At 36.2% G+C, this 12809-nt stretch overlaps 1 protein-coding gene across 5 annotated transcripts in view; it reads left to right on the top strand.

Moving 5' to 3' along the window:
- Window positions 1-12809, top strand: part of ZFR (zinc finger RNA binding protein) — a 79136-nt gene that overhangs the window by 53848 nt on the left and 12479 nt on the right. For all 5 annotated transcript variants that reach the window (XM_060191205.1, XM_060191207.1, XM_060191206.1 and 2 more), the window contains 3 exons: window positions 817-958; window positions 5570-5667; window positions 6525-6620. In XM_060191205.1, coding sequence (XP_060047188.1) covers window positions 817-958; window positions 5570-5667; window positions 6525-6620 — 336 coding nt within the window. The remainder of the gene's footprint in view (window positions 1-816; window positions 959-5569; window positions 5668-6524; window positions 6621-12809) is intronic.

The raw sequence follows: 12809 nt of genomic DNA, 5'->3' as shown, positions 1-12809 counted from the left end.
TTAGTACTTAGTGTATACTAGGTACTGTTTTAAGTACCTTTATATTTCTCTCATTAATTTTCCAGCAGTCCTGCAGCGTAGGTGTAATTATTATCTCCATTTTACAGGAATGGCTATAGGAATATTAAGTAATTTGCCTATCTTCATATCACTAGTAAGATAGCAGAGCTAGCATTTCTATCTAGATACTATACCATAAACAGCTAAGTGATTTTTATAGTCTTTATTTTGTCCATATAAATTCATGCTCACTACATATCTCTGTGAAAACTAGTTTTTCTTTATTTTAATCAGATATCTCTGCCTCATAAAATGTGTATCTGTTGATTTTATAGATATTGTATAGTAAAAAACAGTTGAATTATATTCTCTTTAATTATCTTTTAATTGTCGTTCAAGTTTTGCAAATAGAATATTTATAAGCTAGAATGCTATTTAGAACTTCTATTTTGTCCAGGAATTCATCTTCTAAGAGGAACAAGCAAGAACAGATTACCCTTAATATAACTATTGGTCATTATTCATTCAATAAAGAATTCCGATGGGAGGACCAAGGAGATTGTACAGTAATAACTCAAAGAACTTGTATATAATAGGTTCCAGGCTCAATCCTGGTCGTCACCAATAGCCAGAACTGAACAGTCAAAAACAGAAATGAAAATAAGAATTGTGAAAGGAAGAGGGACAAGAGATTAATGATACTTGCATAATTGGCAAGACTTCTCAGAGGAAATGGTAAAAAAGTGCAAGAACAATAGCAAAACTGTTTTGTGTGATAATATAAAATGCCTAACTTTTTAACTCTTCACTACATAGGTCATAAGTCCTGAGAAGTATGACATAAAATGTGCTGTGTCTGAAGCGGCAATAATTTTGAATTCATGTGTGGAACCCAAAATGCAAGTCACTATCACCCTGACATCTCCAATTATTCGTGAAGAAAACATGAGGGAAGGAGGTTGGAAAGCCATTAAACATTATACTTTTCTATTAATTGTTTTCTTTTTACCTACTCTTTAAGATGGCATTAAGCCCTAGAAGGCAACATGCTGGCTGGCATTATGTAAGAGTTGATAGGAATTGAAATATATATAACAACCAGTGTTACTACAGATCACTTTCCAGAAAGTAAATGCTTTTTAAAGTAATGCAGTTGTATATAAAGTACTAGTGGTATTAATTTTCTTGATTTTTTTTTTTAATTTTCTGGTTAACCTCAGATTTCTGGAAAAATAATTCAAAATTATTTTTACTGGCATATAGTTGACATAAAAAAAATCTTTTGAGTGTTGATAGTAATAGGTCACAGATGTACTGTCTAATAAGACATTCTTGCTCTTGCCTTGTACATACAAAAAAGACAAGAGAGTTATAGAAATAAATTTGGTTAATTACTTATCATACTTGTATTTTAAGAAACTTTGCTATATATTCGACTATAAATTTGGCTTATATTGAGGTAAATATTTCTAGTTCTCTGAGGTTGCTTTTTGGTTTGGAGCACTTTCATAAATACAGAGGATCCTAATGCACATTTATTGGGCATTTAATTCCAATATTATACTAAAGACACTGCAAAATAAATGACATAGGTGTAGTTAGTGAGTAATAATACAATTCAGGGTTTGTGAACTTACTGTTATACAATTGATACAATTGTAGAATATGAAATACTGCTGGTGCCAGCATTGTTGCTTTAGGGACTGTTCTGTAACATTTTCAAAGCTTCAAAAGCTTTCAAGCCAAAAGCATGGTCAGTGTCTGCATATGTTGGTTCTGTTGTTCTATGGGTCAGATAAAATTTACTTTGTTTCCTTACTTGTTGTTTTTGTACTTCTTAATTTGTTGAGTATGGAAATACTGACTACACTAATATTTATTTGTGATAGAAATTGGAGAGAAAAGAATAACAGTTCATCTAAAGTAGCACCAGCAGACTTTCAGTTATTGATTTACATTTGTTTTCTTAAAAGGAAATATTTTTTTTCAAGTCACTGGGCTTGCCATAACCCAGGAAAAGAACATATTGTTTAAAATGTGGTCATTAGGAGAAATGTTCTAATCTTACATACTTACAACATTTATATATTAAATGAGCTTTGCATCTTAAAAATAAATGTATTTATTATTAAACAATCTTTATATGAATATTCTACTCAAGGTCTGACTGAATATTCCTGGAATTACAGTCTTGAGTCAGTTTGGTTAATTCATATATGGCATATGATTTTTAGGATTTAAAATATCTTTTGATATACTATAGTAAATGTAAGTTGCTATATTTAATATGAAATTGTATTCTTTATTTTAGAGCATATTTTGTCTTCTTATGCTTAGACTTAATTACATACATATACTATCAAAGTATTTTATTGTGTTGCAAACATCTAGTTACTGGTACCATATTTATAGTAGAGTCTTTGGTAACCGATTACTTCTAAAGGAAACAAAATTATATTTTTGTCTGACCCACAATTGATTTAGAACTATTGTTCTGAATTTCATAAATATGGTAAAGGAAATGATCAGTCCAAAATTGAAAAGTGTTACTTCAAGACACTGAGCTGAAAAAGCTGGATGTGCAAAAAGAAACATTGATAAGAGTGTTTATAGCTGCAGATAACTGCAGCAAACATTTTCTTTAGCCTCATTATGAAGATTGCTTCTTTCTTGCTGCAGAATAACGGTATGTATTCTCTCTCACTGCAGCTCCCAGTGCTCTGTGTCTTAAAATTATTTACAGCCTGTAGCTTGCTTTGGGGAGTGAGATAGAGGGTAAGGAAGGCTTTGCCGGAAAAGCAGTTTTAAATCATAAGACTTGCGCATAGTGTGGTTGCCTCTTTAATGCGTGACAGTCCCCTTTAATTAAAAAAAAATTGTAAACAATTAAATTGTCCAAATAACTGTTAAACGCACAACAGATCTACTTTACAGTACTGTGTTTGACAGTTAAACATTAAGTAAACATTTGATTGACTTGAAGCTGACATGTTCAAAATGCTGTAACCCTTACTGCGGAGTCTTTTCTGCAGCAGGTCAAGTATTATGTGTGTGTGTTTTCTTTCATCTATAGCTTATCAGGCCCGGTCCAAAGCCTTCTATCAGAGGGGATTGATTCCTGTCAGGGGTTGCTGCCAAGACATCGGAAGGATTTTTGACCAAGGTTTTCAAAAGCTCAGTGTCACACCTGCCATTTGATTAAGGAGGGATTTTGGATGCAGGGCCTGGCATTTATTGTCTTTTGTGTGACTTGTTTTGTTTTGTTTTGTTTTGTTTTGTCTTTGTCTCTTCTAGATTGAGCAGTGTTCACACTAGTTTTTAAATGGTTGGCTTATGTATTTTTACATCCATGTTATTTTAAATTGATATAATCCCATTACTTTGATCAGAAAATAGTGTGGACACAGCATGTCTTCTAACTGGTGGTTAACCCCTTAAAATTTATTAAATACATTCATGTAGGATATGAAATTACATTTTTTAAATAAATTAACTGATTTTTGTTGAGTGGGTGTTAGACAAGTATGATTTTAATACAGTATATCTAAGGGGTTAATCCACTTAAAATATAAAATGGGTGCAAAAATCCACACTCTAAATTTAACAAAAATTTCCTACTTGTAATTCTATTTTCAGTTGCAATAGATCTCTTGATAGCTTTTAAATTTCCAGAGTTTTGAGTGCTTGTGTGCTAAAAGAACTTCCTGTGTATTGGAGGAAATTATAGCTTTGTGGATTAACAGTAGAAATTCAGGGACTTTTTTAAAAGGAGCTTGTCACCTATTTTGCATTTTAGCTTTAGCAAATTATGCAAATAAATGAAGAGAAATGAAGGCAGATCCTTCATGTTCTGTTGCTTTAGGAAATAGTTATTTTGTTCTTTTTATCTTCTTTTACTTCCTTAGTTAGCTGTGCTACCCCCTGTTCTTTTTCTTTATCTCGTAACAGCCTACTTCATTTGTTGAGTGATTCTGGATTCTGTAGGTGCTTTTGCAGGTTTTGAAATTTTTTATTTAAGATAAATTGCTAATGTTTTATAAGTCTCCATTCAGATGCCTTCTGAAAATTCAAGGGGCTTCTTGTGAATTGCTAATAGTTTGTTAAAGGTTTGTTTATTGGGGGCTGGGCAGTGGCACACCTGGTTAAGCATAGATATTACCATGTGTGAAGGCCTGGGTTCAAACCCCCACTTCCCACCTGCAGAGGGGAAGCTTCACAAGTGCTGATGCAGGTCTGCAAGTCAGTCCTTCTCTCTCTTTCTCTCTCCCCAACCCTCTCTCTTTCCCTCTATTCTCTTGTCTCTCAAATTCTCTTTCCTACTATATATTTGTTTACTTACTTTATGAAACCATCTGACCTTACGCAGAGCCTGGGATTGAACCCAATGCCTTAGCACTCTACCTGCTAAGCCACCTGACTGACTGCTACATAGACTTCTTTTTTTTTTTAATATTTATTTTATTTATTGATTCCCTTTTGTTGCCCTTGTTGTTTTATTGTTGTTGTCGTTGTTGGATAGGACAGAGAGAAATGGAGAGAGGAGGGGAAGACAGAGAGGAGGAGAGAAAGACAGACACCTGCAGACCTGCTTCACCGCCTGTGAAGCGACTCCCCTGCAGGTGGGGAGCCAGGGTTCGAACCGGGATCCTTATGTCGGTCCTTGTGCTTTGCGCCACCTGCGCTTAACCCGCTGCGCTACAGCCCAATTCCCTCTACATAGACTTCTTAAAATTATCTTTAAATTTTTCCTTTGTGTCCCTTATATTTGTTTAGTATCCTCAGTAATTAATTCAATTATATCTTAAATACCACATAATTTTGGTGCTTTTTAGTCAGATAGCTGTTGTAAACTCAATAGATCTTTGATAAACTTAATATTTAATATTAAACTTAATATTAACTTAATATTAATATTAACTTAATATTTAATATTAAACTTAATATTAACTCTTATTTAACTGTGTTAGTTCCTACTATGCCTTTCAACTTTACCCATTGTTTCTCTGATCATTATTTGGAATATTTTATGATAACTTTGAATTTTAAATAGTATTTCATATGCACTATAATTAGAATTCCTTTGTTGAAGAAAAAGCATTCAACTGATAGAAATGCCTGTTTTAGGCTCTTCGTTTTTACCACTATTATTAATATATTGATCGTTTCATATTTATCATTAGTTTTTTGTAACTTTAGCCCCAGAATAACCTATCACCATTTAGAATACTGAATAAACGCAATAGCTTATTATACATTCTCATTATTAAGGTGGATTTTTGTGTTCCCTTTTGTGTGGTCTTTGTGCTAGTACGTTGTGTCCAGTAATCCTTCCTGTCATTTTGGTTGGGTCGGGTATAAATCTTGAAATATTTCTTATATTACTAAATTAAAGATCTAAATTATCCCATTCACCTTTGCATTGGATTATATAAATTTGTTGAAAGTAACTCTTAATACAGAAAAATGCTCAAATGGCTCGTGTGACACTGATGCTACTTTAAGGAAGTGTCTTGCTCACCTGGTCAAACACCCATTCCTCACTGCATTTTGCCAATTCAATCCATTTTAGATGTAACCTCGGGTATGGTGAAAGACCCACCGGACGTCTTGGACAGGCAAAAATGCCTTGACGCTCTGGCTGCTCTACGCCACGCTAAGTGGTTCCAGGTTCGGAACATCATTTTACTTTTTTCTTGTAGCCTTATGAGAGAGTAGCTCAGTACATGTTTAACAGTGTTTAAACATTTCAAAAGATTGCCCAAGCAATACTATTTTTAACTAAATCTCAGAAAATATGTTAATGTAGAAAGCTGGATATGAAGATCTGCATATTGCAGTTACTATTCATTTGACAATAAACCTGGGTTGGGCGGGGTTGTTTGTAGTTGGGCATTTTTATTTTACTTTTTAGTGACTATATTTAAAAGCTACTTGTTTAGGAATATCACATTTATATTATATTCCATAAGGCTGCAGATTAACTTTGCTTTAAATAATGGAATATGTGTTTAAAGCTTTGTGTATAGTTTTACAGTTTTTTCCCCTTTCTCTAAGTTAAAAGTGTAGGGAGTAAAAGGTGAGGAAGCTGCTGTTTGGTTTAGTGACTTTGCAGTCATGCAAAGGCACAGAAGGGAAACCAAACAGATTTCCTTAACCTTTCAGTCCCTAGACAAACTTTTTAGCTCTTTACTTTTTCCTTTATTTCTGATATAGGCAGATTCTATAAAGTTTACTGTTTTAACTGAAACGGTCAAGGTTCACAGGGGATCAAGAAATATTGTTCTTGTATAATCTGTTTGCTTTGACCTAAAATACCAGCTTTTAAATACTAACCCTGGCATAAAATACTGCTGTAAATGGCAGCTCATTGAATCCAATTTTAAATGTGGTTATTCTTCTTTTATTTTTTATTTGAGCTTCCATTGAACAGTGGTATTTTAACTTTTTTTTTCATCAAGGTATGTTTCCAGTATTTTTAAGATTAATTCAATTGCGTTTATTTTGTTGTTGTTGTTGCTCTCAAGGCTAGAGCTAATGGTCTGCAGTCCTGTGTGATTATTATACGTATTCTCCGAGATCTCTGTCAGCGAGTTCCAACTTGGTCTGATTTTCCAAGCTGGGTAAGTAGAGAGGGTGTGTGTGTGTGTGTGTGTGTGTGATGTTCTATGTGTATTAGTATTTTTTGTAATCTTAATTTTAGATTATGTATTTGTTCATTTTATTTCTAGAGAGGAATCCTAGGGTTTGGGCATTTAATTAACTGATAATAACAGCAGTTGTTGGTCTTTACATACATAGAGGTACAAATAATTCCTTTAAACGAACTCTTGGGCACTGGGAGTGGCTTGCCTGAGTAAAACATACTTATTACCATGCTCAAGGACCTAGGTCTGGGCCCCAGCAACCACATGGCAATACCTGCAGGAGGAAGAAGCTTCATGAGTGATGCTTCATAGTCTCTCCTCCCCCCCCCCCCCCCTCAACTCTTCCCATTCTCTATCTTTTAAAAAAAAAAAAAATCATGTTGGTAAAATCATGTAGGTAACAAGCAGCTTCCTGCCCGGCCTTAACCCAGGTGATACTCAGTGTTCTTTCCTCCACCCCTCACCCCACCAAGGTTATTGCTGGGGTGTGTTCCCTGAAAAGCAATGCCAGCATTCTTGGTAGAAATAGAGAGGGGGACAGAGAGAGAGAAAGAAAGATATTTACAGCACTATTCCACCACTCATGAAGATCCCCTCATCTCCACAGGTGGGGATCTGGGGCCCAGGGCACCACTTTCTAATTTTTTTTTTTGTGCTATTTTTTTTTATTGGGGAATTAATGTTTTACAACCAACAGTAAGTACAATAGTTTGTACATGCATAACATTCCCCAGATTCCCATATAACAATACAACCCCCACTAGGTCCTCTGAATCCTTCCTGGACCTGTATGGAACTTTGGTTCCATACGCCAATTTCATTTCAGGTTCTACTTGTGTTTTCTTTTCTGATCTTGTTTGTCAACTTCTGCCTGAGAGTGAGATCATCCCATATTCATCCTTCTGTTTCTGACTTATTTCACTCAACATGATTTTTTCAAGGTCCATCCAAGATCGGCTGAAAAACGGTGAAGTCACCATTTTTTATAGCTGAGTAGTATTCCATTGTGTGTATATAGCACAACTTGCTCAGCCACTCATCTGTTGTTGGACACCTGGGTTGCTTCCAGGTTTTGGCTATTACAAATTGTGCTGCCAAGAACATATGTGTACACAGATCTTTTTGGATGGATATGTTGGGTTCCTTAGGATATATCCCCAGGAGAGGAATTGCAGGATCATAGGGTAGGTCCATTTCTAGCCTTCTGAGAGTTCTCCAGACTGTTCTCTACAGAGGTTGGACCAATTGACATTCCCACCAGCAGTGCAGGAGGGTTCCTTTGACCCTCTCCAGCATTTGCTGCTGTTCCCTTTTCTGATGTATGACATTCTCACAGGAGTGAAGTGGTATCTCGTTGTTGTCTTTATTTGCATTTCTCTGACAATCAGAGACTTGGAGCATTTTGTCATGTGTTTCTCGGCCTTTTGGATCTCTTCTGTGGTGAATATTCTGTCCATGTCCTCCCCCCATTTTTGGATGGGGTTATTTGTTGTCTTGTTGTTGAGTTTGGCAAGCTCTTTATATATGTTGGTTATTAGCCTCTTGTCTGATGTATGGCATGCAAAGATCTTCTCCTATTCTGTGAGGGGTCTCTTGGTTGGGGTAGTGGTTTCTTTAGCTGTGCAGAAGCTTTTTAATTTGATGTAGTCCCATAGGTTTATACTTGCCTTAGTCTTCCTTGTAATTGGATTCGTTTCATTGAAGATGTCTTTAAAATGCATGTGGAAGAGAGTTCTGCCAATATTTTCTTCTAAGTATCTGATAGTTTCTGGTCTAACATCCAAGTCCTTGATCCACTTGGAATTTACTTTTGTATTTGGTGAATACAAAATGGTATTCAGTGGTTCAGTTTCATTCTTCTGCATGTTTCAACCCATTGTTTTCAACACCATTTGTTGAAGAGACTCTGCTTTCCCCATTTAATGTCTGAACCCCTTTGTCAATGATTAGACTTCCATAGGTGTGGGGGCTCACTTCTGGTCTCTCAATTCTATTCCACTGGTCAGTGTGTCTATTTATGTTCCAGTACCAAGCAGTTCTGATGACAATGGCCCTATAATACAATTTGAGATCTGGGAGTGTGATGCCTCCAGTTCTGTTCTTTTTTTCTCAAGATTGTTTTGGCAATACTAGGTCTTTTCTGGTTCCAGATAAACATTTGTAGCATTTGTTCTATTTTCCTAAAAAATGTGCTTGGGATCTTGATGGGGATAGCATTAAATTTGTATATGGCTCTGGGTAGTATATTCATTTTGATGGTGTTAGTTCTACCAACCCATGAACATGGAATATCTTTCCACTTCTTTGTGTCTTTTTCAGTTTCCTTGAGTAGTGACTCATAATTTTCAGTATACAAGTCTTTCACTTCTTTGGTTAGGTTTATTCCTAGATATTTTATTGTTTTCTGTTGCTATAGTAAAAGGAATTGATTTCTGGATTTCAACTTCTTCTAACTTACTGTTTGCATAGAGGAATGCCACTGACTTTTGAATGTTAATTTTGTAGCCTGACACCTCTAATTTTTATTAGATAATAAGTCAGAGAAAAATTGAGAGAGGAGGAGCTGGGTGGTTGCACACCTCTTTGAGCACACATGTTATAAATGTAAGAACCTGGGTTCAAGCCCCAGGTACCCGTCTGCAGGGGGTGGGGGGAAGCTTTGTGAGTAGTGAAGCAGTATTGGAGGTATTTGCCTCTCTCCTTCTCTATTCACCCCCTTCCCTCTCAATTTCTGACTATCTTTATCCAGTAAATAGAGATAATTAAGAAAGAAAGGAAGGAAGAAAGAAATTGAGAGAGGACAGGGAGATAGAGGGAAAGATAGATACCTGCAGACCTTCATTTTAATTTTTTCAACATTTATTTATTCCCTTTTGTTGCTCTTGTTTTATTGTTGTAGTTATTGTTGTTATTGATGTCATCATTGTTGGATAGGACAGAGAGAAATGCAGAGAGGAAGGGAAGACAGGGAGGGGGAGAGAAAGACACCTGCAGACCTGCTTCACTGCCTGTGAAGCAACTCCCCTAAAGGTGGGGAGCCAGGACCTCTTTACACCAGTCCTTGCACTTTGTGGCGCCACCTGTGCTTAACCCGCTGCACTACCATCCGGCTTCCTTTAAATTTTATTAATTGTACAAGTATGGCCATTGACACACCAAAAAAAAAAAAAAGTCTTTTTAGTCCTCTCTGTCAATAAACTACCCTATAAAATAACTCAGAAACTTTTATTTCTATAAAATATAAAAGTTTTAGTTGCAGCAAAACTTTGTTGACAGTTTAATATATATATATATACATATATATATATATATATATATATAATACACACACATAACTTCCCAGATCTGTTATAAGGGATAGTATTTTCTTAATATTTTTGCATTGATTGTTTTGATTCTTCTGTCTCCTGGAATTTTGACAACTTATATTTTCCCAGGAAAACCTATCATCTCAATCAAATATATAGTTTTATAAAGAAACCTTCTTTTCAAGAATAGGCTGTCAGACCTCTTCTTGTGAGCCAAACTTGATACTAGAGATGGTGGTTCAGTTCTGCTCTAAGCCATATTTGTCTTTTTTATCATAAAGAACCAAGGACTTGAGAAGTCTTCTCTCCTTTCCATGTACTATAAGAAAGCTGTAAGAATTGTGTATGAGGCTTGAGTTGTGATGTATACACAATATAGATGATACCAAGAGCACTCCATAGATGGTAGAATGATACTATGCTATCCTAACCTGCTCAGAAACGAATAATAATAATTGAAAGTTGAGAAAATGAGCAGAGTATTAAAGTCTCCATATACCCTCTGCCCCCATTCTACCCGCCCCACCCCACACACTCAACCTCCCCATCAACTTTTGGCACCAAAGCAGTCCATATGTTAATATATTGATATATCATCACCCAAAGTCCATAAAGAATAGGCTTTTGAGGGAGTCGGACAGTAGCGCAACGGGTTAAGTGCAGGTGGCGCAAAGTGCAAGGACCAGCATAATGATCTTGGTTCGAGCCCCCAGCTCCCCACCTGCAGGGGAGTTGCTTCACAAGCAGTGAAGCAGGTCTGCAGGTGTCTGTCTTTCTCTCCCCCTCTCTGTCTTCCCCTCCTTTCTCCATTTCCCTCTGTCCTATCCAATGATGGCATCATCAACAACAATAATAACTACAACAATTAAAAAAAAAAGAGCAACAAAAGGTAATAAGCAAATACTTAAAAAAGAATAGGCTTTTGCTATTTGTGCTACATTCTGCACCCAAAAAAAGCATTTTTGTTTTTTGTTTTTTTTTTCATCTTATTAGCACTGTCAGTCACATTACAGTAGCTACTTTTTATGCTGAGATTTCCAGCCAAGAATTGTTTTGTTTTGTTTTGTATATCTACACCATTTGAAGGTTCTTCTCCCCCATGAGCTCTGCTTTGAGGAGTACTTAAGGAAGACATATAGTAGGGCAACATGAAGCCTTATATACATAAGCTGTGTTTCTGTGTTTTGATTAAATGTTCTTCAGTGTTACATGAATCCCATTATTTTTATTTTGCCCTAATTTTTTTTTACTGGGGAATTAATGTTTTAGATTCAACAGTAAATACAGTAGTTTGTACATGCATAACATTTCCCAGTTTTCCGTATAACAGTACAACCCCTACTAGGTCCTCTGTCATCCTTCTTGGATCTATATTTTCCCCACCCACCCATCCCAGAGTCTTTTACTTTGGTGAGATAGGCCAATTCCAGTTTTCTGATCTTGTTTTTCAACTTCTGCCTGAGAGTGAGATCATCCCATATTCATCTTTCTGTTTCTGACTTATTTCACTCAACATGAATTTTTCAAGGTCCATCCAAGATCGGCTGAAAACGATGAAATCACCATTTTTTATAGCTGAGTAGTATTCCATTGCATATATAGACCACAACTTGCTCAGCCACTCATCTGTTGTTGGACACCTGGGTTGCTTCCAGGTTTTGGCTACTGCAAATTGTGCTGCTGTGTACATATGTGTACACAGATCTTTTTGGCTGGATATGTTGGGTTCCTTAGGATATATCCCTAGGAGAGGAATTGCAGGGTCATAGGGTAGGTCCATTTCTAGCCTTCCAAGAATTCTCCAGACTGTTCTTCACAGAGTTTGGACCATTCTTACAGGAGTGAAGTGCTATCTTATTGTCTTTATTTGCATTTCTCTGACAATCAGAGACTGGGAGCATTTTGTCATGTCTTTCTCGGCCTTTTGGATCTCTTCTGTGGTGAATATTCTGTCCATGTGTCCCCCATTTTTGGATGAGGTTGTTTGTTTTCTTGTTGAGATTTGCAAGTTCTTTATATATTCTGGTTATTAGCCTCTTGTCTGATGTATGGCATGTAAAGATCTTCTCCCATTCTGTGAGGGGTCTCTTGGTTGGGGTAGTGGTTTCTTTAGCTGTGCAGAAGCTTTTTAATTTGATGTAGTCCCATAGGTTTATACTTGCCTTAGTCTTCCTTGTAATTGGATTCGTTTCATTGAAGATGTCTTTAAAATGCATGCGGAAGAGAGTTCTGCCAGTATTTTCTTCTAAGTATCTGATAGTTTCTGGTCTAACATCCAAGTCCTTGATCCACTTGGAATTTACTTTTGTATTTGGTGAATACAAAATGGTATTCAGTGGTTCAGTTTCATTCTTCTGCATGTTTCAACCCATTGTTTTCAACACCATTTGTTGAAGAGACTCTGCATTCCCCATTTAATAGTCTGAGCACCTTTGTCAAAGATTAGGTGTGATGAATCCCTTTTTTTTTTTTTTTGTCACATTTCACACTTGAGATTTCATATCCAAAATGGCTTCCTAGAGCCTTTGCCCAAGTAGATTCTATTTACATAATCATTTGTTTCCCAAGACTATTGTCATCCCTTTTCAGGAATTAATGACTTCTATTTTTCTTAATCAAGGGGGGTTGTGACCCAGGAGGTGGTTTGGTGAATGAAGTGTTGAACTCTCAAATGTGAGGTCAACCCCTTGCATAACATATACCAGAGTGATGTTCTGGTTTTCTACTCTGCCACTCCCCCCACCCAAAACCATAGTTAAATTAAAAAGAAATTTTCTTTTCTTAATAAAAGAGGGCTGTGGACTTGTGAAAACCGTTTTGGGAGTTTTGTGTCAAGAGTTCACAGAACTGCTGTCCG

Source organism: Erinaceus europaeus, chromosome 5 (genome assembly GCF_950295315.1).
Source record: "Erinaceus europaeus chromosome 5, mEriEur2.1, whole genome shotgun sequence".
NCBI classification, from domain to species: Eukaryota; Metazoa; Chordata; class Mammalia; order Eulipotyphla; family Erinaceidae; genus Erinaceus; species Erinaceus europaeus.
The sequence above is the reverse complement of the archived record's forward strand: the minus strand, read 5'-3'. Positions and strand labels throughout refer to the sequence as shown.